General features: G+C 43.6%; 1 protein-coding gene across 5 annotated transcripts in view; it reads right to left on the bottom strand.

Annotated features, from left to right (window-relative positions):
• The window catches only part of CPXM2 (carboxypeptidase X, M14 family member 2), a 146,726-nt gene that overhangs the window by 49,108 nt on the left and 70,099 nt on the right, over positions 1-27,519 (bottom strand). For all 5 annotated transcript variants that reach the window (XM_019940194.3, XM_019940193.3, XM_019940195.3 and 2 more), the window contains exons 5-7: positions 13,223-13,307; positions 12,092-12,242; positions 2,900-2,988 (exon numbers count right to left, since the gene is read on the bottom strand). In XM_019940194.3, the coding sequence (XP_019795753.1) occupies positions 2,900-2,988; positions 12,092-12,242; positions 13,223-13,307 (325 nt within the window). The remainder of the gene's footprint in view (positions 1-2,899; positions 2,989-12,091; positions 12,243-13,222; positions 13,308-27,519) is intronic.

Raw genomic sequence — 27,519 nt, 5'->3', positions numbered from 1 at the left:
TGCTCAGAACAATTAACTCAATCTGTATCATAATATCAGCATTTGCGCAACGGCCTCCTGCCTCCCCCGCTTCCCCCATCCCCTTCCCGAGCCCCCGGGGCTCCCCCAGCGGGGAGAACGGCAGCTTATAAATCAGTGCTCCAGAAATAATTCTCACACGCGCTGGTCGCACACATTCTCATGACTTCCCTCCAAGCAACGGCTCTTCTGCTTTCTTTTCCTGCTCTCACGTCTGCTTCTCATTTCTGTGTTGTTTGTAAATGTCTCTCGTAATACTCGATAAACTAACTTTTTTTTTTTTCCCCTGAAGTAGAAAGATTTCTACAGCAATCTAGCAGACTCCATACAGGGACTTGCTAAAAGTGCTGGCTTCCTTCCCATCCCCAGGAGCCAGGAGTCCAAATGGCAAATCACTTCTGGCGTGAACACTCTTCACGATTGATAGATGCCCCCAACCTCCGACAGTTTCCAGGTGAGTGCTGCGGGGTCCTGAGAGATCGGAGTGGGTCCCCCAGCGTCCCCTGCAGGGGCTGCATGGCTTTCTCGGGCTCCTTTTAGCTCTAACGTCTACCAAGTGATGGGGACCAGAGTCCCGCAGGGCAATGAAGCACATCCATTAGCTCTCCTCATATGAGAAGGACCTCCATTCTCCATGCGGGACAACTAGTTAAAGATACCACACTCTCTGTGCAGTGAGCTCATTTTAAATGCATTTAGATAGATTGCTTTTGACATTAACTGCACCAACTAAGTTGATATTTGCCTAATTTCTGGGCAAAAAGATGTCCCGAGATGCCCACTGAGCAAAGCTGTGTTAAGACACGAGTGCTTCATAAAATGGAACGGTGAGCAGTCGCATACACACCCGGAAGTGGAGAGCAGCAGGGATGACTCACAGACCTCAAGTCCAAACACAGACCACGAGGCAATTTCTTTAGCACATCCCACCTCTAAGTCTGTGCCGACAGGTGCCTGGAAGCAGCTGTGTGTATCTCCAATTAAATGACATGGAGACTAACCGGGTTTGTTGACTCCCTGGGATGAAGCAGAGAGCCCTCGTGGCAAAGCCTCATTGCTCCGACCTCAGGAAAGTCTCCTGCCCTTGTACCGCGTGGCTGGTACTGCCCCCTCAGCACCTATGAGCCCTCGCTTTGAGCCATGTTATTTTGGCCTCTGGTGAAGGCTTGTTCATTAAACATAGTTGTGAGTACATTTCTCTGTTCCTTCTCTTCCGACAGATTCTTACATGTCTAAGGGTTTCTCATTTGCCAACACTTGCCCGCGCTTTCTAGCACAAGGCTTGGGGGGAACGCTGCACAGGATTACACAGGCAAAGCACTCAGCACAGGGCTGCTTTTTTAGCCTGTCCTAAAAAACTCTTGGTCCCTTCTCCCTTCTGCACCCACTAGACAGATGTTGTCAATAGCTCAGGATTACTTGGTTTCTGTCATTAAATCTGGGGCCAATCTCATCTGGGACGTCTTTTCCTCCTAACAGTCTATAGCACTGAGAGCCCTAAGGTATCAACCAGCTGTTCTGAAACCTGCCTGTATATTAGAATCACAAGGAGAGCTTTAAATAATTTAGATTCCCCAGTCCCTTTTCCTCAGGATTCTGCTTTAATTGGCCAGAGGCAGTTTCAAGTATAGGTATTTTTCCAAATTTCCCCCAGTGATTCTAATACTGAGAATCAGAGAATCAGAATAACAAGGGGAGTGTTACATAGTCCCTCGTGGCTCAGTTTCGCCATCAGTAAGACAAGGCCAACAACAGTCCTGCGCTCCTAGGGTGGTCAGAGAGACTGACCATGTTAACATAGGTAAGTTCCTAATGTCGGGAAATTGATGTAGGTCGTATGTGAGAGCGTCCTGCTATTACTATCACCAGTGTTATTCCGGATTCTTTTCCTTCTTCGACTCTGCACATGACTATTGTCCTTAAATCAGTGATACCACGCAAACACACAGCGATGTGTTTTTTTAAATTGAAGTATAGTTGATTTACAATATTGTGTTAGTTTCAGGAGTACAGCAAAGTGATTCAGTTTTATATAGAGAGAGAGAACATTATTTTCCATTATAGGCTACTACAAAATATTGACTATAATTCCCTGTGCCATCCAGTAAATCCTTGTTGCTGATCTATTTTACATATAGTAGTTTGTATCTGTTAATCCCATACTCCTAATTTATCCCTCCCCCTCTCCCTTTCCCCTTTGGTAACCATAAGTTGGTTTTCTATGTCTGTGAGTCTGTTTCCGTTTTGTATATAGATTCATTTGTATTATTTTTTAGATTCCACACATAAGTGATGACATATAATATTTGTCTTTCCCTGACTTACTTCAGTAAGTATAATATTCTCTTGATCCACTCATGTGGCTGCAAATGGCAGTATTTCATTCTTTTTTATGGCTAATATTCCATTATATATACATACACCACATCTTCTTAAGCCAATCGTCTGTTGATGGGCACTTAGGTTGTTTCCGTGTCTTGGCTACGAATATTTGGGCGCATGAATCTTTTCCAACTAGAGTCTTCATTTTTTTCTGGATATATACCCAGGAATGGGATCACTGGATCATATGGTAGCTCTATTTTTATTTTTTTAAGGAACCTCCATACTGTTTTCTATAGTGGCTGTCACCAATTTACATTTCCACCAACAGCGTAGGTGGAAGAAGTATAGTATTAAATCAGAAAGCTTGGCTTCGAATTCTGCTTCAATCACTTGCTGGCGAGGGAGGTTTCCTCTGGTCACCTGAACCCCAAGGCATTCTCAGCCTCGAAACTACAAGCATTTCCTGTGGCTTCAACAAACCATAAAAGCACAAAAACAAACATCTACGTGCTTCTGGGCACAGGAGAGATTTCTCTTTGACAAACCTGGATCTTACCTGACGCATTTCCTTATAGCTGTGGTGCTTAAAATCCAGGTCATCGGTGGTGGTCATTTCATTCCGTCGGTGATAATAGTTATTTGGATCTAGGGACAGAAATATGGTTTTGAATTCATCCACATTATTCTATTACTTGTGGTGGCTGTGTTAGGTGCCTGATTTGTGTGGGAACAGAGCTCAACCTCTAGTTTCTAACTTTCGCACAGAGGTGAGAGAGATAACTTTCAAGAAGCATCTTAAGAGTCAGAACTACCCAGTGGGGAGAGCATGGGTCTGGAGCCAGAATGCCTGGGTTCCAATCTCTTCTACTTGTGTGCTGTGTGACCTTGGATAAGTCACTGGAGTTTTTCCTTAGTGTCTTCACCCATAAACAGGGGAACACTGGTACCTCCCTCACTGGTTTATTGTTAGTATTCGTGCCTGGCAAACAGTCACACTAAATGAAGGAAGGAATAAGTGAATGAATGAATATCACAATTGCATGGAAATTTTCAGAAGTGCGGTGGACTCTATCACTTGCTTGCCCAGCATGCAGTCCACTTTCATCCTTCCTAACAGAAGCCCTGTGTTGTCTGGGAATCCCCTCTTCTCCACTCCTAGGAAACTGACCTCATGCCTTAAGCTCCAGGGGTTCTACATGACTGGTCTAAGCCAATCAGAACATAGCACTCCTGGCCACTCTTATTGGTCCAGACTGAAGGGAAGGACTTTAATGGCACAGAGGAGTGAGCGAGAATCTCTCCAGAGTAGAGGCCAGAGAGAACCTCTGAGTGAACCAACCCTAGAGCCCCATCAACCTCCCTTGGGACTTCCAATCACCTGACATAAAGAATTCCCTGAACTGCTAAGCCAGTGGGAGCTGGGGTTTCTGTTGTTGGGGCCGAAGCACCCTAACAGGCATAGTCAGGACGCATTAGCAGTGGTGACCCCTGAGGACTGGGGAGGAGATGTCTGCTCTTGACTTAATTCTCTTCCAGATAAATGGACTTTTTTCTGTAATTCCTATAAGCCGATGTCGTTTATACAACTACAAAGACAAACAGCACTGAAAAGGAAGGAGGGGCAAGGGAACAGGAAGAGCTGGAAGGGGGATGAGGGGGCAGGGACCGTTCAGTGGGCCCTCTCCTGACCTGACAGAGTCGGAGGCTTCCAGAGCCTCAGCCAGGCTTGCCATCTCCAGCCCCAGCTCCGTGCAGCCAGAAATCCCGGTCCGCTCAGACCCCTCCCCAAGGCAGAGAGCACATGGTACTTTAGACAAGTTAACCTACTAACTCCAGAACCACGTGAGCAAAGCTGGAACCATAGAAGCTGTCTGATCCAAGTGGCTCAAGGGATAATTCTGGAGGTGATGGTGGTGGCGGGTGATGGGAGGACGAACACCAGCTCCCAGTGGTATTAGGAGCAGGGAGTCCTAACTCGTGCCACCAAGCAAGGCCACAGACCAGCAACACTGGTTGCTTGTAAGACGCAGCCTACGCCTACTGAATCCGAATCCACATTTTAAAAAATCCACAAGTGTGAGAAGCACCGTGTTAAAGTACTGAGCGCACTGCCAGCAGGGTTGAGGTCCGCGGTGCACATCACACACATCTGCGATCACGCGAGCTGGCTGCCTGTCTGCAATCCACAGCCACCTGGCGTGACTGCCAGCTGGAACCTACCTGCCGAGGGCCCCTTAAAGACTGGCTTCACCCTTGAGAACTGCGGCCACATGCGGCACGTTGAAAATCACATATAGACCCATGCACCAAAAACGACTTGGTGTTTAATATTCACAGAAGGTTTTCCAGTAACACTATTAGAAACAAATAATCACCATTGAAAAAGAAATAATGCAAACTGGCATTCTGTTCCAGAAAGAAAGCAAAAGTAGTTCAGGTTCAGCAAAGGCCCCCAGTTATGTTCCAAGTTCTCTCCTTTGGGGAGTGCAGGCTGACCGTACCTTCCAGCAAGCCTCCTGCCCTTTGATTTCCAAACCTGTATGTTTCAAAGCCAAGGTAAAGCACATTTTCACATTACTTTACACTGAATTACTTTACACTGCTGATTCCTTAGAGCTATTCCACACCCCGCCCCCAAGCCCCAGGGGCCTCTTTCATAAGACTCTTCCTGAAAAGCCCCTTTTGTCTTCAAACGCAAGTTATGTCTTCAAGGTTCTTAAAAAGGACTGAAGAAAAACTCAGAACTCAACGTAGACAGATCTCCATGTTTGGCAACATCCTTCCTTCCTTGAGACTAATCAATTTGAGGATATGCATACAAGTTCCAGAACTGACTCAGAACCACAGGTGAACATTTTCACAACCTTCAGTCTTCCACCTTTCGAAGAAATACTTCTAAACTTGTCCACTTATTCTGATTGGATAAAGTTTTATTGAGAACCTATCAGGGCCCCAACACTGTAGGTAAGGAGTGAGAAGCAAGCCCCGCCCCCCCGCCTCCCTGGGGCCCATAGTCTACAAACCCACCCCGCTAGTCAGCCAAACCCACTGTCCCCTTCTCTCTTCTGTGGACAAAAGAATCCCAGTCTCCTGTGGGGAATCTATTCTAGATGCTTCCAATGGAATAGCCTTGCCCAGCACTCACAGGTATGGGCGTGTGATCCAGGTTCAGCCAATGAAAACACACGTCCTCTGGTCACAGCCACTGGCTCAGAGATGGTCCCAGGATCCAAGCTGGGCTGATAAGACGACTCCTCCCAGAGCTCCTCCCCACGAGGGTCTCCTGCTGGCGTCACTCACATGGTGGATGAGTTTGGGGTGTTAGTGGCCAAGCTTCCTGCCTGCACGGTGGTGGGAGAGGAGCCCTGACTGCACAAGAAGGCCCTGAGATTGCAGACCTATTCCTACCTGAAGCCAGAGTCAGATCTACCCCGGGAATTTTCATTCCTGTGAGCGAAAATTTTCCTTCTCCCCCGACCCCTCCCAAGGTAATTTGAGTAGGACTTCCGACATTTGAAACAGAAGTCCGGATTTAGTCTGCAAGGCTTTTATCCTTGCAGATGGAGCTCTGGAGAATCAGTCTCCTGCTTCCTTTCATGTGGCTGGTTTCATATATCAGATGTACTGAAAACCAGCTGATTCCTTCTGGAACACCTTAGTAATGGGAATAGACAAACTGCAGACGGGGCACATGGAGTCTAAACTGCCCTCCCAACATTACGTCTCTTATTCGGTGACCCAAAGTCCTGTTCCGTCCCAACGGGGCTACTCATTAAGCCTCTTTTGGGTTGAATGATGGCCCCCCTCCAAAAAGATATGCTGCAGTCCTAATCCCCAGGACCTTAGGACGTGACCTTATTTGGAGAGAGGGTTTTTACAGAGCTAACGAAGTTTACATGAGGCCCTTAGGGTGGGTCCTATTCCATTATGACTGTGTCTATCCAAAGGGGAAATGTGAACATGGAGAGAAGCACGCAGGGGACACCATGTGACAGTGAGGGCAGAGAGATGGGGGTGATGCATCTAACAAGCTGAGGAATGTCAAAAATTAGACAGCAAACCACCAGCAGCCGGGGGAGAGGCAAGGAACAGACTCTCCCTCATGGCGTCAGAAGGAACCAGTGCTGCTACACCTTGATCTCAAACTTCTACCTCTAGGACTGTGAGACGATAACTTTCTGTAACCTAAGCCACCTGGATTTTGGTACTTAGTTACGGCAGCCCTGGAAACAAGTCCACACCCTGAACATTCCCAGCTCCTCACTGATGTGGACACTCGCTATTCTCATCCCAAATCTGGCACCAGCTCACTACACTATGCAGACCAAACCCCATTCCTGGACATCCAAGGGAACACCACCATTCTTGGACCGTTCTGCTAAGCTGTTTGCTGCTCTGGGGGTTGGGACCTTGCTTTGCAGGTGCTCAGCTGGGAGAGGAAAGGCTGTCTTTCCTGGAAAGGGGGCTCACTGCAATCTACCATCGCTAGTCTCATGACACGCTTTATCCATAGAGACATTGCAGATTAGAGGTTACCCCGTGGAGGGGGATCCCGAAGTGATTACTCAGTGGGTCCAGGCTGGTTTGGGGTCCATGACAAAGTTCTGAAACTAGAAAGAGCCAGTGATCATACAACCTTGTGAATATACTATCACTGAACTGTATGCTTTAGAAAAGCTTAATTGTATGTTATGTGAATTTCACCTCATTTAAAAAAAATATTGCTGGCCTCCAAGTGCTCTCTGAGGACTAAGGAGGATACCAGAAACGCAGCCACCACAGATCTTTCTTTCCCTGCCACGAGGCCAGCCCCTCACCCAAGGAAATGCCCATCACTGTGGCCTTGTGACCTCCCGAAGCCCCGACACCCCCAGCACGGAGCCCTGAGCACAGATGACCTGGTACCATATGCAAACAGCACCAAACCCCTTCTGCAAAGAGCTGGCTCCCTAATGAGAAGAAGTCGCACTTGTCCAGCGCCATCTGACTGTTCTTATGACAAGGTCACTCCAAAAGGGGCAAGGGGGAGACGTGGACCCCCAGGCAGAGCCCATTATGATCTTAGGTCATTACTGTCAGTGCAAGCATCAAACCCACAGCTCCGTGTGGCTCCGAAGAGGGAGCAGCACATCATTCACGCTTATTTCCTTGCCGCCCCGCCTCATATAACCCCACCGCATAGCATCTCCACCACGCTGCTCGCGTGAGTCCAGGAAACGCTCTGATTTCTTGGCTGGCGCACCTTCTCCAGGAAGTCCCAGGGCCAATCTGCGGCCTGACTGACAGGAGAAACTGTCAGGAAAGACAATTTTCAAGAGTGTTGCTGTTTATACAGTTTCCTAAGATAATCAACATCAGGCAGTTGGACAAGAAGAGAAATCACACGTTTATTTAAACTCAGAAGGGCAAGATGCCTTCTGCGACGGGGGGGGACAGGCTGCAGCCAGCAAGCCTGGAGCCCCCTGAACTGAGATGGATTCACTGGGGAAAAGACGCGCCACGCCTCCCCCACTGGACAGCGAGAGCTCTGGGAGCAGCAATTGTGGCATCTTATCTCAGAATCCTTGGGCCCTGACTCCGAACGGGTGCTCCTGAAGCGTCTGATGATGAATGAATGAGTGAGGAATGAACGGATGGATGGATGGATGGATACTCCAATCAAGTTATGTAGAAAGGGCTAGTTACAAAAAGACAGCACTTTCTAGGGCCCAGGTGACCTCTGAGAAGAGGCCCACTTTATGCCATGATGCTATTACCTTATCACTATGGTGGAACAGAGAATGGAGGGTAGGGTGGAGCGAGTGGTAAATGAAAAGCACATCCTCAGGATTGAGGATAATTATGGAACATTATGCCGTCTTTGGATCTGTTAGTGTACTGGTTTCCTAGGACTGCCATAACAAAGTGTCATAAACTAGGTAGCTTGAAATTTCTTCTCTCACATTTCTGAAGGACAGAAGTCTGAAATGAAGCTGTCAGCAGGGCCGTGCACTTTCAAGGCTCTCAGAGAAGATCCTTCCTTGTATCTTCCCAGTTTCTGGCGGTTGACAGCAATCCTTGGCTTGTGGCCTCATGATTCCAGTCTCTGGCTCAGTCATCACATGCCTTCTCCCTGTGTGGCTCTGTTTTCTCTTCTTAAGGACACCAGTCATTGGATTTAAGGCCCACCCTAACCCAGTATGATGTCATCGTTAACTACTCACATCTGCAAAGTGCCTCTTTCCAAAAAAAGGTTACATTCTGAGGTTCCACGTGGACATGAATTTTGGGGGGAGTGTGGCCTGACTTGGTGAAGAAAAGTGGAAGGTAGTAAAGCAAATAGATTTAAAAGGTCGTTGCGGTGATGCTGATCCAATAGAACCCATCCTTCCCCCAATTTATACAAATTGTTGAGAGTGGGTGGGGCAGGCTGAAACATTATTACAGTTCAGCGAGATTGTAGGTGGTCTTACAACTAAAACATCTTCTCAGTGGCTTATGAATGGAGGGTATGTGTATTCAGAGAAAGGAGACACAGCATCTAAACGGGTCCTGGCCTGCCCAAAGGAATGATTCAGGGGCAATGCCCTTTAGCAGCTCCTCCATGCTTGAGGGACACAAGCTCCTTTCCACAGATCTTTGTACAGCTCACCACAAGCTCCTCTGGGTCAAATTCAAGACCCTGGACCGCTTGGTACTGTGCAGAGAGAGGACAGTTGCTCAGACCTGGTGGCCAGGAAGACGAGGTGGGAGGAGTGAAGACTTGCCCCAAAGAGGTCAGAGTCTCACATTCATAATAGAAGCTGCAGACCAGCACCAGGGGCTCAAGCATTGCCACCCCCTGCCCTGCAGAGTTATTTCCCAGGACCCTGGGCACAGTCCTGTCACCCTGTGGGGAAATCGTGTGCAGTACAATGGAGCTCTTTTTTGAACGAGGCAGAGCACATTGCAGTGTTGTTTGCAACAGCAAAATACCTGAAAACCACCAAGGCTGTGATCTGCAGTTCAGCTGGCGTGTGTCTTCACCTGAATTCTTCATTATTAAAAATTTATCTTACGAAGCTCTCCCCAGAGTTTCTGATATGCATAGATCCTTAGTCCAAAATGGACAAGTCCATTCAAATTTGGGGAAGAGGACTTCCTTTCACTTTTTAAAAAAATGAACAACATTTAAAAGATTTGTTTGAATTAAAAAATTTTTTTAAATCATGGTAAAACACACATAACATAAAATTTACCATTTTAACCATTTTCAAGAGTACTGTTGAGTAGTGTTACATATATCCACACTGTTGCAGAAACAGATCTCTAAAACATTCTCATCTTACAGAACTGAAACTATAACCATTAAACAACACTCCCCCTTTTCTATTCGAGCTTTAAAAGTCCTATTAATAGACCATGGTATAGCGTAATTCATTTTCTAGTTCAAAAATTTCTGGACACATCATTCATGAAGACTTAAAAAGAATCTTCCCCTTCCTCTGCTCTCACCTGAGAGTCCACAGGAAGACAGGGAAGACAGAACAGAGAAGAAGCAGAAGCAAAGGTAAATGAATTTTTCATACACAAGAGTTCCAGGAAGAATAGACTCTGGGCGTTTGCATGTAGAGCACAAAGTCACCTTGGGTTTGAGTGGCTGAGTTGCTTGGGTCACCCCTGCCTTTGGCCTCCTTAACTTGCACAAAGGAATTGTGTCGACAACAAGGCAACTGAGCAGGGTTCAATTACCCACGTGGACATGGGGCCCCTGTGCCACCTCAGGCCCTCAGATGTGACCACCGCCAGGCGGCATGCACAAAGGCCAGCTCCCCTCTGGGCCGACTGCTAAGTAACTTCTAGAAGAAAAATGGCCCTAAATATTCAGGGTTGGAAAATAGAACCATTCCAAGTCCATACTTGAAACCCATCCAGATTTCACACTGTAATTCTGTCTTTGTGTTTAAATTGCCCCCAGGACCTATCTTCAAACATACACCCACCAAGAATAACTTAACAGGAAAATATTTATTTCATGAGACTCTCACAGGCTGCCCTTTGCCCTTTACCAACAACAGATGAATTCCCGCCCTCAGAGAGAAACCGTGACCCTGCTTTTTAAAGCAAGCAGACCAAGGCTGTGCTGAGTGACCTGCCACAAAGAAGGCCTCACAGACCCCCCCCTACATCTGTGCCTGCGGATGCAGTGAACTCAGGAACGCCCAGCAGGCCCTGGGCGGCAGCAGGCGACTGTCACCCCAGGCTGAGCCAGCCACAAAAGGAGGCCCGGATCCCAAATCTGGATCGTCCTTGGAAACACATACTTCCTTTCCACCAGCAATCCCAGCCACCGTAACCTAATTTGAGCAATAATCCCATATTTACACTATAATTCTGGACGCACACAATGACACAGAAACAAAGATACGCACTGTGGGATTCGGTAGAGAATCAAAACACTGGACACAACTGAACTTCTAACTATAAGAGGCAGTTTGAAAACATGAGATATTGTCCGCAGACTAGGATAAAAGCATCCACAAGACAGATGGTCTCTAATAGTTTAAATGACATGAAAAAAGTTTGCCGTCTAGTAAGCACAAATATATAACAAAGAATCCGTCTGGTGTGAGGGTAAGTAGGTAGGTAGGTAGACCCATCTTTCTCACCAATACAGAGCGTATGTTCTACAAATTCATACTTGGCAAAGCAAGATCATGGATATTACGGGATTGAGGGCAAAGCAATAAACGACAGGAAATATGCTTCGAAAACTCAGTAACTGTAAGTTCACGGTGTGGGGGGTGGGATGGCTATAGAAATAGCGTGACGGATATAGCAGCACCTGAGACATCAGAGCTGGTGGTGCCCTTCCCCTGGCAGGGGGAATCCAGAGGTAGCAAGGCCTGACTCTCACTAGACAAGAAAGCTGAGGCTTTCCTGGGGGAGAAAGTATAGGAGAGAGAACCCGAAGCTGTGCTCCTCGTTCCCTACGGCCTGACTGGGGGTGGACAGGAAAGTGGAAATTCCTAGAGGCCCTAGTGAAGGGCCTTAGGAATGTTCTGGAGGCCAGCTTCCTTCCCTGGAGATGTCTGGACAGGATGAAGGGGCTGCCACATATGCACATGAACTCATAAGTTCTGAAAGGCCAACAGAGCGCCAAAGCCAAACAAGATCGGCCTGTCCAGAGCAGACACCAGCAAGGGTCCACGTGTGAACTCAAGCCCCCATCTTCCTGCCACTCTGCGGTCGCACCCAGATACCACGATGTGAAGACAGGGCAAGGGGAACACAGCCGAAAGGAGCAAGCATTTTCCCAAAGACACAGGCATCCAAGCGAAGTTACTTTTACGGAGAGACTATGGACATGGTCAAGTTTAAAATTAACTCCTACCACCTCCTCTACCCAGTGTAGCAGGAGCAGTCAAGGGCAATTAAACGTGTTGCCAAAAAAAATGTGATCTAATTTTTTTTTTTGCCTGCTTCTGAGTAGTAGCTTTGAGTGAATTTTCAACCTTGCAACATATATCATCTTAAAATCCCAGTAGGCAAAACCACAGCTGACGTGTTACTTTAATACACCAAATGTTCATGGTGTTTCTGAGTGGGGTTATGGGAGATGTGTATTTATTTTCTTTTTGTTTACCTATGTTTTCTAAATATTCTGCAATAGATGTGGTATTTCTTTACATGAGAAAAAGATTGTGTGGCTCATTTTTATTCACCTTGCTGGCTAAGCACCTGTGCTCCGTCAGCACTCCTGCCCTGCGGGAAGCACGGGCAGACTCACCTGGCAACGGGCAGCCGAGGATCTCCATCCTCATGCAGATGCTCCCATTATCGAACCAGGACCGTGGGTTTATGCGGATGTAGCGCGCCACCATGGGGACAGGCAGCTCGTTGAGGACAGGAATCTCCTTTTCACTGTTTCCTTCAAATATCTACTTATGCACAAGGGGGAGAAAAGAGAATCTTTTAGAGCTTGATTATCGGGGCATGAAAGAGTCAGTAATTCACTCATTCCACGAGATCTTGAGCAACACCTAACGTGAGCTGGGCATTGAGGGGGAAGAAATGGATCAGGCCTGGACCCTGCCCTCAGGAAGCCCCAGTCTAGTGGGGGGGGGGCAGGGAGGAGGAGGGGTGTTATATTTAGATGTCGTAGGTGAAATCTATTAGTGCCATGGCAAAGAGACATCCACAGAGCTCTGGGATGTCAGAAGAAGGAAAGGACCAGAAAGCTTCAGGGATGAGATGCCATTTGAACTGGCCTTGAAGGAGAAGTCTTTAGATGTGTGGGGATGGGAGGGATTGTAAAGCAAAGGAAGCAATGGCTGGAGAAGCCCAGAGATGGGATTCAGGAGAAGAGCAACCATCTCCCTGTTACTGGAACACAGAGGAGTGTGTGCAGGGTTGGGGGGGTGGGCGGGGCACGGTAAGTACGATAAAGAAGGTTGAAATGGAGGCTGCAGTCAGATCTTGGAAGGCACTGGATACCATGTTTGGAACTTGCACTTGAGAACCCGAGGAAGAGGGTGATAGGATCGGAACTGGCTAGCCCGGAGGGAAGCGTGGAGCTGAAACACCAGGGTCGTTAAAGAAAGTTCAGGCACTACTATAAATGACTAGCTGTGCAGGTCCCAATATTCCCCATGGGCCGCTGACCTTCCAGGGCTGAGTTGTGACTTGTGGAAGAGACCGAATTCCAGCAGCTCTGAATTGGAGCCCTAACTGTGGGCCACTTGGTTCCGAGCTTCCGGGTACGGAAAGGGGGTCATTATCCATCAGACTGGATGGCTGGTCTGGGTTGACACAGAACCAGGCAACATCCAGGTGCAAACACTGGTCGGGTGTCCACTGCCTCTGCCAGGCCCTGCACAGCCAGACACCCAGGGCGTGGTCGGAGGGAAAAGAGACTCACCATGTCTCCAGATCCATTCTTAACAGTGACCCACGTATGGCTGTCATTGCTCACCATGACCTTATAGGAGGTTACCCAGTCACTCCTAAGAAAAGACAAAACACCATTGGGACTACACACTTCAAAATGTTTCCCTCTTCCACGCAGAGGTGCAGCAATAGAGAAAGCAGGTCCCAGAGGTGGACAGCACTGGGTCACACCCTGGCCCCCACTGCTCACCCTCCTTGTGGCCTTGGCCAGGTAACAGACCCGTCTAGGTTACAGTTTATTCATCCACGAAGTGGGAATTATAAGAGCACCAAGCTTAAAATATTAATGTAAGCATTAAATGGTTTCATACCCTGTAAACACTTAGGACAATACCTGGCCCCCAGTAAGAACTACATGTTGGTCACGCACATAAACGTACACAAATAACTTACATATTTGTTTATGCTGAACATTTACATCACACACAGTAGTAGAGTTCCACGTGGGAAAGAAATCTCAGTAAAAGCGGCAAGTTGGCCTAGAAATTTCATTTGGAAAACTGTTTGGGAACATAACAAACTAGATCCCACCAACCACAGAAACAGCAGCCTGAGTCTCTGAGACACACGAGGTTTCTCCTGGGCTGTCACAGCCGTGCAGACAATTCTCCCACCCCACTCCACATCCAGCAATAATCCAGTGATATCTGGGCCCCAGGCCAGACCCCTTTCATCACATCCTACTGCACAGAAATTACTAAGGGTAAAAGAGCCAAAATTTGACTTCCCAGAGTGGAGGTCAATTTGATAAGCAAAAAAAAAATGACTTTCCTGCGGAAAACACATTTTTCAGCTCTGCCTCAGTTTTCTTTTTTTTTTTTTTTTTTTTGGTACGCGGGCCTCTCATTGTTGTGGCCTCTCCCGTTGCGGAGCACAGGCTCCGGACGCGCAGGCTCAGCGGCCATCGCTCCGCGGCTAGCCGCTCCGCGGCATGCGGGATCCTCCCGGACCGGGGCACGAGCCCACGTCCCCCGCATTGGCAGGCGGACTCTCAACCACGGCGCCACCAGGGAAGCCCCTGCCTCAGTTTTTTATAACATTAATTGTTAAGCAACATAGACAAGTCTTCCTGAGCGTCTTCCTTTCAAATTTCTTAAATATTGGAACTAAGCACCAATGTACTAATCTTTTAGAACATTCCACCAGCTGAAGCATTTGGAATCCTTGTTTTCCTACCGTGAAATCTCCTTGGACTCAGGATCCAGACAGATCCCAAGAAGGTTCTCAGTTTCTAGTCCAAATCAATACTGTCTAGTAAAGTTTGTTTAGAAAGAGCTGCTGGCTCTATTCATTCTGAATTGCCTGACTCGTTCAAAAATTATTCTTAGGTGCTTTTATATGTGCTTGGAAGCCAACCCTCTGCTGAACTTTCTCCCTTCTCTCACCTGTCCACCAGCTTTCTGTGACTACCTGCTGGGAGCCAGGATCTATCAAACAACGTGCTCCTCCGCAGGAGGTTACGGACTTGAGCCCACGCCTGCAGATTAAGATGCGCTAAGCACGCCTTTCGAAAGGCCCCTCAGCAACAGCTCAGGCCCTTTGCACCGGAAAATGATCCTCACCCCAAACAGCAAACTGTTTCCAACATTCAAATCATTTCCAAATGACTTGCATCTGCAGTTCCTTTGCCATCTGTTTTTCTGCTGATCACGCCCCACAGTGACCCAGCGAGGCAGTCAGCAGAGGTGAGGGGTGGCAGAGGTGAGGGGTGTATCCCTCACCCACGCGTGGGTGGAAGTGATGAATTTAGGAAGCCTCTCAGTCAAAAGAAGCACACAAACAATAAGAGAGGGGTGGAAAGAAAAATTCAAACAAGTCCTCCAAAGAAAAGGGGAGAGAGAAAAAAGGAAATGCAAACCAAGTAATAATTTCTCAAACTTAAAAAAAAACAAATATGGACAAATCCAACACTTATGTTTGAAGGGTAATTAATGATGTGGCTCAGCCCTCTCTTCTGAACTGCAGACCTACATCACATCCTTCTGCCTAGCTGACCTCTCCACTTACCGTCTCAGCGATGTCTCTAATTGAACCCACCCAAACCAGCTGATTTATTTCGTCCACTCTGTACCCCAACCTGGGACCCCCTGCCTCAGAAAAAGTACTGCCATCCACCCAGGGCAACAAAATCCCAGAGTCCTCCTTGGCCTCCCTTTCCCTCTCTCCCCTACAGTGAAACCATCACCAAGTTCTGTCAATTGTACCTTCCACATCCTTCTAGAATCTCTCCACTCCCTCCATCTTCACTCCCACCACCCAGCCCATTCTCTCTGGCCAGGACTATTGCAGTTACCTCCCACTGGTCTTCTGAAATTTAAACTGCCCTCCAATCTATCATGCAGTCAGAGGTTTACTTTTCTAATGAAATACTAATATGTCACCTCCTGCTTAAAGTATCAGCTATGTTAGTATTAAGACCAAATTCCTCATCATGTTCTATAAGACCCTTGCTTACCTCCTGTTTTCCATGCTCTTTCTTTCAATTCCTGATACTGATTATACTCTCTCTTGCTTCAGGGCCTTTGCACATACTGTTCCATTTGTCTGGACTCCTCTTCTCCTGTTCTCTGTCTGCCTCTAAACCAGCGGTCCCCAACCTTTTTGGCACCAGGGACTGGTTTCGTGGGAGACAATTTTTCCACGGACCGGGGAGGGGGATGGTTTTGGGATGATTCAAGCGCATTACATTTATTGTGCACTTTATTTCTATTATTATTACATTGTAATATATAATGAAATAATTATACAACTCACCATAATGCAGAATCAGTGGGAGCCCTGAGCTTGTTTTCACTAGCCACTCACTGATAGGGTTTTGATGTGTCTGCAAGCCATTGATTTGTTATGGTCTCTGTGCGGTCAAACCTCTCAGCTAATGATAATCTGTATTTGCAGCCACTCCCCAGCGCTAGCATCACTGCCTCAGCTCCACCTCAGATCATCAGGCATTAGGTTCTCATAAGGAGCGCGCAACCTAGATCCCTCGCATGCGCAGTTCACAGCAGGGTTCGCGCTCCTATGAGACTCTAACGCCGCCGCTGATCTGACCGGAGGCGGAGCTCAGGCTGTAATGTGAGCGATGGGGAGTGGCTGTAAATACAGATGAAGCTCCGCTTGCTCGCCTGCTGCTCACCTCCTGCTGTGCCGCCCGGTTCCTAACAGGCCACGGACTGGTACCGGTGTGAGGTAAGGGTCAAGATACATTGTTTTCCATATGGGCTTTCAATTGACCCATAACCATTTATATGATTACTTTCCTATTGCACATCAACGGCACCATTGCTGTAAATCACGTGACTGTACATGTGTGGGTATGTTTGGGGATGCTATATTCTGTTCCATTGTTCCTTATCTTATGCTAAACCCACTCTGTCTTGATTTCTGTAGCTTTATAATAGGTCTTTGTATCTGGTAGTGTACATTTTCCCATTTTGTTTTTGCTTTTCACAATTTCCTTCACTGTTCTTGGCCCTTTGCATTCCTATATAAATTTTAGATTCTGCTTGTCAATTTCCAAAACAAAGCCTTTTGGATTTTAATTGAGATGGCATTGAATCTATAGGTCAGTTTTAAAGGAATTAACATTTCCAATATTAAATCTTCCAATCCATAAACATGGTATACCCCTCTATTTATTTAGGTGTTATTGTACTTACCTTTTGTTAGATCTATTCCTAGATAGTTGATGTTGATTATTTTATAAATAATATTTTAAGTTTTATTTTCTCCTTTTTTGTTGCTGGTATGTAGAAATATAAATGCTTTTTGTATGTTGACTGTGTATCCAACCACTTTGCTAATTCATTAATAATTCTAAGAGTTTGGGATTCCTTTGGATGTTGTTATGGACATGATATGTCATCTGAGAACAATGATAGTTCTGTTTATTTCCAATTGTTAGGGCTTTATTTTTTTTTCTTGCTTTATTTATTATACTGACTAGGATCTCCAGTTCAATGCTGAAAGAAATGCTAATAATAGACATCTTTGTCTCATTCCTGAGATTGAAGGAAAGGTTTAAGTATTTCACCATTGAGTATTTCACTACGTTTCCAGTAGGGGTTTTTTTCCTTTGTTTATGTGTTAGTTTGTTTTTATTGTAACCAAGTATGAGTTCATTCTTTCTCACATAACAAGAGAATCTGGATGTTTGCAGCTGCTAGCACTTATGCAGCTGGTTGACTGTACCACAGTCAACATCAGTGGACATTCATTTTTCATACTCATTGTCTCCAAGGGTTGTAAGATGAGTTGTTAAGATGGTTGCTGCATCTCCATATCATGTTATGTTCAGAAAATGCTGAATAGAGTCTTTCAGCTTCTATCAAAATACTTTCTAATGTTATAACAGGAGAATATGTAATTCCTGCTGTTTGGACTATTTCTTTTTTTCACATTATAAAAAACTTCTAGTTCTCAAAGTGAGTCAGTACATACAAGCTTTGGAGTCATAGCAGGAGCTCCAAGCAGAGTCTGCAGTGTGAGCCCCAGTGCCCCTCACTGCAAGGAGCTTGGCTATACTCCACCATGGGCTTTTGGTAGATATGTTTCTTCAGATTAAGAAAGTTCCTCTTTATTGCTAGCTTAAAGGGATCTTTTTTCTTTTAAACACAAATGGCTATAGAATTTTCTCAAATGCCTTTTATGCATCTATCAGAGTGATCATATTATTTCTCTCTTTAGTTCTGTTTATGTGGTGAATTATAGCAATTGGTTACAACTGTGGCTAAACCACACTTACATTCCTGGAATAAATCCCACTTGGTGGTGATGGATTGCTGGATCCACATATTGCTGGATTCAATTTGGCAATACGTTGCTTAGGATTTTTTGTATCTATGCTCAAGAAAGAAATTTTTTCATAAATTTGCTTTTTGTAATGTCCTAATCAGATTTTGCTATCAAATTTATGTCAAACTCATAGGTGGGAAATGCTTCCCTTTTTCCATTTTCTGGATTTTTTTTTAAGTGCTATACCTTTCTCAAATGTTTGGAAGAACTCAAACATTCTGAAATTGGCAGTTTTCTTTGTGGGACAATATTTAATAATGAATTGACATTTTTAGTAGATATTGGACCACTCTGATATTCTATTTCTTCTTCTGTCAGTTTTAGTAACTTGTGTCTTTTGAAGAATTATTGCGTTTCAGCTATTTTCAATATTATTGGCACAAACACGTTCTTAGTATCATTTTATTGTCTTTTTCGCGTCTCTAAGATTTTTAACAATGCTCCCTTTTCCAATTTTGGCATTGGTAGTTGATTTTTTTCCTCTTTCCCTGGTCTGCCATGAGTTTATTCATTTTATTAATCTTTTCAAAGAATCAACTTTTGGCCTTGTTTACTCTCTCTATTATTTGTTTCCTATTAAGAACCATATGAAACTACCCTTTTTATAGATCAAAATGATTGAATATCAGCAACTTCCTAAGGCTCAAAGTAATATTTTATTAATTTCTACTCTTATCTTTATTATCTTTTTCTTGGTAATTCTTTAGGTCTGATTTGCTGTTCTTTTTGTACAATTTATTGAGATCACTGATATTCAGTCTTTCTGCATTTCTAATATGTGCATTTAAGGTTAGAAAGTCCCTTTCAGCACTGCTTTAGCCACATGCTATAATTTTGATATGTCATACCTTCATTATCATTCAGTTCAAAATATGAATTCCAGTCGTGATTTCTTCTTTGATCATGAACTATTTAGGAGTATAATTTTAAATTTCCAGTTACTAGGGATTTTCCAGTTATCTATTTATTACTGATTTCTACTTTAATTCCATTGTGGACAGAGAACATACTTTAAATCATGTCAATACTTTGGCATTTGTTGAGGTTTCCTTTATGACTCAGCATATAGTCAACTCTAACGTTCCATGTGCATTTAAACTAATTGCAATTCTGTGATTGTTGTATGCAATGTTCCACACATATAATTTTGAACAAATGTATCAACTGTGTTGTTCAGATCTTCTGCATCCATAATGATTTTTCATCTGCTTATTCTATCAGTTATAGAAAGATGTAAAAAGAATGCCAATCTGCCTATGAATTTGTCTGTTTCTCCTAGTTCTCGCGATGTTTTCTATATATATTATGAAGCTATGTTGTTGAGTACATACAAATTTGACTGTGATATATTGTTGGTAGACTGACTCTTTTATGATTATGAAATATCCCTTTTGATTTCTATCAATGCCTCTTGCCTTAAAGTCAGTTTTGTCTGATAGTAGGATAGCTAAACTTGCTTTGTTTTGGTTAAGATTTATATGATATATTTCCTCCCATCCTTTTACTTTTAACTTCTGACTGCTTAAATTTAAACTGTGTCTCTTGTAAATAGCATATAGTTCATTTTTCTGTATTTTTTCTTAGGTGCAGTATGATATTATTATTCTTCTATTGGATAATATAGTTCATTTAAATGTAATGTAATTAGTACTATATTTGGATTTATATTTACCATCTTACTATTTGTTTTCTATTTGACCCACCTATTTCATGTGCCTTTTTTCTACTTTTTGAATTTTTATTTTATGATCAAATATTCTTATTATTCTATTTTCTCTTTATTAACTTACTAGTTATACATTCACACTATTTTTTTCATAATTATCCTAAAGATTACCTATGTACCCTTGAACTACTAGTCTTATTCAAATTTTAATTTCTACCACTTCCATGATAATACTAGAACCGGTACAATAATTTAAGTCCATTTATCCCTCTATCTTTTACATGATTTTTGAATTTATTTTTAATTCTATAAATAAATTTTCTAAGACATTACTACTATCGTTTTGTATGGTTGATAATTATAAACCTACTTATTTAAACTTTCTGATATTTTTCATTTATTTTTGCATTTTCATATTTCCATCTGAGATCATTTTCTTTCTGCTTGAAGAACTCCCTTTGTTATTTCTTTCAAAGCAGATATGTTAGCAATAACTTTTTTCAGTTTTTACTGTCTGAATAGGCTTCATTTCACCTTCATTTTTGAATCATATTTTTTCTGGGAATTCTAGGCTGACAATTATTTTCTTTCAGTACTTTAAAAGTTAGATTTGATTAGCTCCTGAGGCATTGTTTTATTTACACACAGACAGACATTTTGAAACTATTGTTGTGACATTTAGTAAATAAATGTACAATAAGAGTATGAGTAGAGAAATGAGTGCTAACCACTTTAGCTCAAATCCAGCACTGTTGTTTACTAACTACATGTACTTGACAAGCTGTGCAACCTTTCTGGAAATAATGATACCTACAAGGAGGTTATATGTTAATTTATAAGTTGAGAGATGTTATAGTATATTGGTTACAACCTCAGGCTTTGAGGTCAAGAAGCCCAAACTAAACTCCTAGTTCTTCCACTTACCAGCATGAGAGTCATGTGACCTCTGGGCTCCTGCTGTAAGACAACTGTAAGGTAACAACTCTATGTCTTTGCACAGTGATTAGGGAGTGAATGAGGTAATGCATGTAGAGTCTGAGCATAGCACCTGGAACATAATAATTGCTCCATAAATCTGAGTTCTTAATAAGAATAATATATCATAATTAATATACTGTCAAATTCTATACCAACATCTAGGATTACCAGTTGAACTATAAACATAATTCTCATGTTCCCTTCAGACACTTCCAGAGAGCGACTGATATTTGGGCTTAACCCTTTGTGCCCCAGTAATAATAAAAATCTGTCACAGCTACAAAGAAATAAAGAATTAATTCCTTTTTATTTAAATTTAAGAAGGTTGGTAATCCAGGGTGATAGAAGAGATATTTGCCAATCAGTAGTGCTGGGGTAGGACTGAATTGTCTGAAAGTTCTACCTGCATGAAAAGATGAAGGCAACATGGAATGTGTGAAGTCCTGCTCCTAACCCTGCAGCCATTACATTGCAAATACCATGCCAGCCTCTGAGACTACAAAGATAAATTAGACATGATCTATTTACTCAAGATTTTTACAGGTTAATGAGGGAAATGGGGAAGTAAACTAGAAATTTCAAGAGAATATGATTAAGTGCTGTGAAGTTGTGAGAGGGCAGAGAAAGGGTGTGCGGCCAAGGGGAATGAAGGAGCTTGGGGGCAGGTTAATGAATGCAACACACTCCTTATCTAACATAAAAGCTGCATATTTTATTCTTTTGTGACTGACACATCTATTGTTATTAGAGAACCAGCTTCAAAAACTGGAGCTATAATGCCCATGCTTCCTGTCTCCTAATCCTTGGAGAAGGCTTGACATTCACAGCCCTTTGTGGCTTGTTTCCAGTTCCCTCAGAGAGATTTTCCACATCACAAAACCACCTTGACATTTAATTCTCTGTGACTGGAGATTTCAACTCAACTGCAATGCAGCCCAAGTAAAGATGTGCTTGTGTCAAAGACTTCCTGACTGCAGAAAGGCCGAGAGGCTCTGCTGACTCTCCCTGGGCTCCAGCCACCTCCCTCACGTAAAACAGAAACAAAAATAAAAAACAATCCCCCTTCCCCCAAAATTCTATCCTGGTATGAGATTACGCTTCCCACCAATCCAGCCTTCCTTCAGATCAGGAAAACAGAGGAGGTGGGCTACAAGGCAAAAAACCGGGACACATTCAGGTATTTTACTACCTAATGTTAATTTGGTTAAAATAAAAACCAAGAATGTCCCCCATCGACGAAATGGTAGACTAAATGCTTACAGAGCCTTCTGCTTCAGTACAACGAGATCCTGGTTACATTAAAACAAATGAATGTTTTAAAACACCAGTGGGCTTGCAAACAAGTAAAGGACATCTCCAAGGAAAAAAAAAAAGATCTGTGAACTGAAGAAAAACATGAACAGTGAGCAAAGAAAAAGGGCAGAGTCGCCCTAGGGAAAAATGCACATAACACTGCTGGGATCAAAACACTAAGCCTGGGGACAACAAAAGGTAGGGAAACTGATTCAGGGACTTTTTCTTGGACCCTCAAAGGGGGCTAAAATGACTTCAGAACAGCAGTATCCATCCAGCTCCCAAAAGAAGCACACATGAATCCCCTCTAAAGAAAAGAGCCTTCAATTTAGGTTCTCAGAGGTTTCACTAAGTTCAATCACGTAGGTGCTCACAATTTTTAAAAAATCAGTAAACACACAAGAAAACATTCTCTATGGGAAAGAAGCAGCAGAAACAAAAAGCAACAAATTTAGATCCCGAAGAATTTAACTGACTACAAAGAAAACTGAAAAGAAACTAGAAAAATTATTAGACCTGATAAGAGAGTTCAGCAAGATGACTGGACATAGGCTACTGTACAAAAATTAATCACAGTTCTATACATAAGCAGCCAAAAATAAGATACTTAGAAATAAAATGAGCAAAAGATGTGCAGGACATTTATGGAGAAAACTTTATTGAAAGACATTTCAAAAGATATAAATAAGTGGAGATCTCTATACTATGTTCATAGATAGAAAAATGTCAATTCTCAATAAAAATCCCAATAGCATAGTAAAGAAACTTGACAAACTGATACTAAAATTTATAGGGAAGAAAATAATAAGACACTTTATAAGAAGAAGGAACAGGGGGCAGGGGGGAGTTGCCCTATCAAGATATTAGGACTTATTTATAGCCTCAGTAATTAAGACACTGTGATATTGATGGATGAATAGACAAACTGTAAATGGAACAAAATTGAGAGCCCAGAAACAGACTCATGTACGTATATAAACTTGATAGAGATGTCTTACATATCAATGGGAACTAAATAAGCTATTACAATGTATGTCCAAAGGCAACTGGATATTAATATAAAAAGAAGTTGAAATTGGACCCTGTATTTCACACCTTTTACAAAAATCATAACCAAATGGATTAACTACTTAAATGTGAGAAGTAAAACTTGAAACTTAAAAAAAATTAATGAACATATGAGAGAATTAGTTTGTAACCATGGGGTATGAAAAGATTTTATATATGACACAATCATTCTAATCATAAAAGACAAATAAATTGAACTACACTAAAAATAAAAACTTTTGCTTTTCAAAAGACACCATAAAGAAACCAGCAGGAGAAACCTTAAGCTGAGAGAATATATTCTGAGCACATTTCACTAACAAAAGGATTAATATTCAGAATATATTTTTTAAATTCTATAAATCAATGAGACAAAGGAGAAAAACACAATATAAACATGGAGAAACATGACAGGTATTTTACAGTGAAGGTAACAAAAATGGCAAGTAAACATGGGAAAGGAAGTTCAACCTTATTAGTGATTAGGGAAATGCAAGTTAGGACTACAGTGAAAGATACTGCTTTATACTGAAAACACACTCTTTATATTGAAAATTTAGGAGAATGGCAATACCCAATGTTGGTGAGGATGTGGAGTAACAGGAACTCTAAAGCTACTGGAGGAGAAGCTACTTGGACAACCACTCTGGAAAATAACTTGTCATTATTCCATTAAACTCAACATTTATGTACCTTCCAACTCAGCCATTCTGCTCCAAGTACATACCATGGAGATCCCCTTGTACATGTGCTCCAAGAGACATATACAAGAATGTTAATAGCAGCATTATTTTTAAAAGTATAATAAAAAAAAAGTATAATAAAATAAAGTAACAAAAAATTGAAAAGGGGTCAATTCAATCTCCATAAGGCATATTCCCAAGGTTAAATGGCAGTACAAATTACTGAACTACAATTACGGGCACACAAACAATCCTTTGAAGTATAATGCTGAGTTGAAAACAAGTTTAAAAAGCGACATAGGGCTTCCCTGGTGGCGCAGTGGTTGAGAGTCCGCCTGCTGATGCAGGGGATGCGGGTTCGTGACCCGGTCCGGGAAGATCCCACGTGCCGCGGAGTGGCTGGGCCCGTGAGCCATGGCCGCTGAGCCTGAGCGTCCGGATCCTGTGCTCCGCAACGGGAGAGGCCACAACAGTGAGAGGCCCGCGTACCGCAAAAAAAAAAAAAAAAAAAGCTACATAAAGTGAAAAATCTTTTCGATAAAGCTCAAAAAGAAAGAAAACTTCTTGCATATGTTATACATACATGATAAGATTGTTTTTAAAAGGCAAGGGAATAATAAACCCCTAATAAGGAGAATGGTTTCACTTTTGGGAGGAAGCAAATAGGTGGGATCAGGAAAGAGCACATAAATAGTTTCAAAAGTATTGGCAACGTTCCAGCCCTTCAGGTGTGTGGTGGGTTGCTGAGTGTTGGTTTTATTATAATGCTTAATACCTTAAGTGCATGTTACATCAATGGTTTTGTAACCATCAAACATTACGCAATGAAAAAGATAAAATATTTATTTGAATATTGTGGAATAGCCTTCTGCACAGGAAAATGTCCCAATCATCTCTTGGGACAGGACGTATGTGAAGATGCTACAATCATCCTTAAAGACATATTTTAAGAAAAAAAACATAAAATCTTTGCCCTGGTAACTTCTTATAAATACACGATAATTTTTTCTTTGAAAGAGCAACTATCCTAACATGTCCTAATAATAATTCCTATGGCCTTCAGTTTATGAAATGCTTCCACACACATGGTCTTACTTTATCTCAGACAAACAAGTTAAGTTTCTCATTAAGGACGTGGCTGTGAGCTGGGCTGGCAGGAGGTGAGCTGGGCTGGCAGGAGGAAAGGGTCAGATTGCTTTTCATTCCTGTTTCTCCATCCTGGATGCTCTAGTCTCCCATCCTTTGGTTTTCATCACACTCCTCTTTTCCCTCGGCTCTGGGTGCAGGATTTCAGGATCCCCAGAACAATCACCAACCTTTTCGGGCTATTGAAACAAGTTCTCCGGAGCTGCACATGGGGACTAGTAACTATTCTCAGTCAAAAAATGCTTACAACTTAAACCTATAATCAGCGCTTCTCAATCCCTTGCAAATAATCTCAATTTCTACAAAACACAAACACGAGCTGGTGTGTGGTCACAAAAACAATTTTCAGAACTTAAAAAAAATCGAACATTAAAAACATAACCTAAACATGCAAACTAGATCTTAATCAACTTTTCTAATGAGTGTTATGTAACAACAGTTGTTTTCAACAAGTAGAGATGAGAATCTCAACTATTTGAAGGTGTGCCAAAAATGGGAATTATATCTGTCTGGACACATTGTTTTATATGTTCAGCCTAATATTTTCAGGAGTTATCTTTCCATCTGTATCTTTCTACATGATTACCTTTGGAGCAAATATTTTAGGCAGCATGACCCCGCACCTTGGCCACGGCTGAATGGCCTAAAGGTGGGTGCCAGGCCAATCACAGTACCTTGATGATGTGACCACAGTTGATTTGCCTACACTTGATACTTGACCCAAGATAAGTCAATACATCCTTCCCTGGGATTTTGTATTTGAGACCACGTGACACTCGCAATTGTAAGTTGTAAACCTTGAGTGCTGATGGCAGTCCCATTCCCCATAATGTGGCTGGAGAAGCAGAGGCCAGTCTAGAGGCCAGACGCAGAGCAGAGTCAGCCGGAAGCACAAAGGAGCTCCGAGGGGACCTCAGACAGTCCCGGCAGCGCTACAAGCCCAGGTTCCGGCGGAGGAGCCCAGCTCCACCTCCACTCCTGCTAATCGGCTCCCTGACACACCCAGCGTGCCTCAAAGCAGACTGGGGTAATTTCCACCCAAGGGAGTCCTATTCAAAAACTGCTAAGTTTTTGCTAAGTCTGAGCGAGGCAGACAGTACGAGCCTAGGCTGGGAAGTTGGTGATTACTGTTCTTCAGGAACAAACCAGTTAAAGTGTTACCAGCTGTGTGTTTGTGACCCAGTCCACAGGTCCAATGGAGCTAGGACTACATAGCAAAGATAAGATATTGGAGTGGGTTGGCTACATCTTGCAGCCTCAATAAGGTATTCATTACATTAAGAAGAGACAATGTTCAGTCCAGACTGATTCACTTGGAAACAGGTAAGGAACAGCGAGTCAAGGGCAGGTGTTGTTAGAAAGTCCTACCGGCCCCACCAACCAATCTGAGTCTGCTGAGGGCCAGAAAACCAAGTACCCGGCCAGCCAGCGTGAGCCGAATGTCCCACCGCAGCTTGAGGAGAGCTTGTGGATTAGAAAACAGAGATCACCACCATGACAATGGGGATATTTGAGAAGAGCCAAAAGAATCAGAGAAGCCTGGTCTCCCCAATCCTTCCCGATACCTTCCCTGTGCTCCCAAGCAACACTGAATGCCGTCAGAGGGCAGATCAGCATTGTCAGTATCGTCTGACAACTGCCATTTGTGAAGATTAAATGAGCTAATGTATATAATATATGCGTCGACTCTGGTACTCAAGAACAGCAGCTGGGCTTCCCTGGTGGCGCAGTGGTTGAGAGTCCGCCTGCCAATGCAGGGGACGCGGGTTCGTGCCCCGGTCCGGGAAGATCCCACATGCCGCGGAGCAGCTGGGCCCGTGAGCCATGGCCGCTGAGCCTGCGCGTCCAGAGCCTGTGCTCCGCAACGGGAGAGGCCACAGCAGTGAGAGGCCCGCGTACCGCAAAAAAAAAAAAGAACAGCAGCTGTACTAGAAATATAATACCATCCTCTTTCAAACCTCCTGATAAAAATAGTAGGACCACACAAGGAATATGTAAGCACCAAATCGGAATAGATATGTATGGATGGTGGACTGTAAGTGGTAGGCTATAAAGCCTTCTAAGCAGTCTGGAATTTTGGTTTCCGCCCAGAGGAGCCCACGTCTCTCCAGCCTGCAAAGCTCTGTATTCTGGCCAGCACAAGCATGCGTACTCACATGCGCGCATGCGCACACACACGTCTAGTAGGACCAGGGTTACCATCTGAAACAAGGGATCAGTGCTCACTCTGGAATGTCTGCTCCCAAGCACCCCTGCTTTGGGCTTTATGCTCACCGGACTCCTGTTTCGACCTCTAGACTTTGAGAGCCATGTGGGTTTCCTATGGCTGCTGTAATAAATTCCCACACATTTACTGGCTTCAAAGAACACAAATTTACTACTGTACAGTCCTGTAAAACAGAAGTCTCATTGGTCTAAGGTCAAGGTGTCAGTAGGGCTGGTTCCCTTCTGGAGGCTCTAGGGAAGGATCTGTTTCCTTGCCTGTTTCAGCCTCTAGAGCCTCCTCCATTCCTTGGATGATGGTCCCCTTTCTCCAACGTTGAACCCAGTGGTGTCGCATCTCTCTACCCAGTCTTCAGTAGTCATGGCTCCTCTGACCACAGCTGGAAAAGGTTCTCCCTTTTTAACCCATATGATTAGATTAGGTCCACCTAAATAGTCCAG

This window comes from Tursiops truncatus, chromosome 16, assembly GCF_011762595.2.
Source record: "Tursiops truncatus isolate mTurTru1 chromosome 16, mTurTru1.mat.Y, whole genome shotgun sequence".
NCBI classification, from domain to species: domain Eukaryota; kingdom Metazoa; phylum Chordata; class Mammalia; order Artiodactyla; family Delphinidae; genus Tursiops; species Tursiops truncatus.
This window is presented reverse-complemented; position numbering and strand designations above follow the sequence as displayed.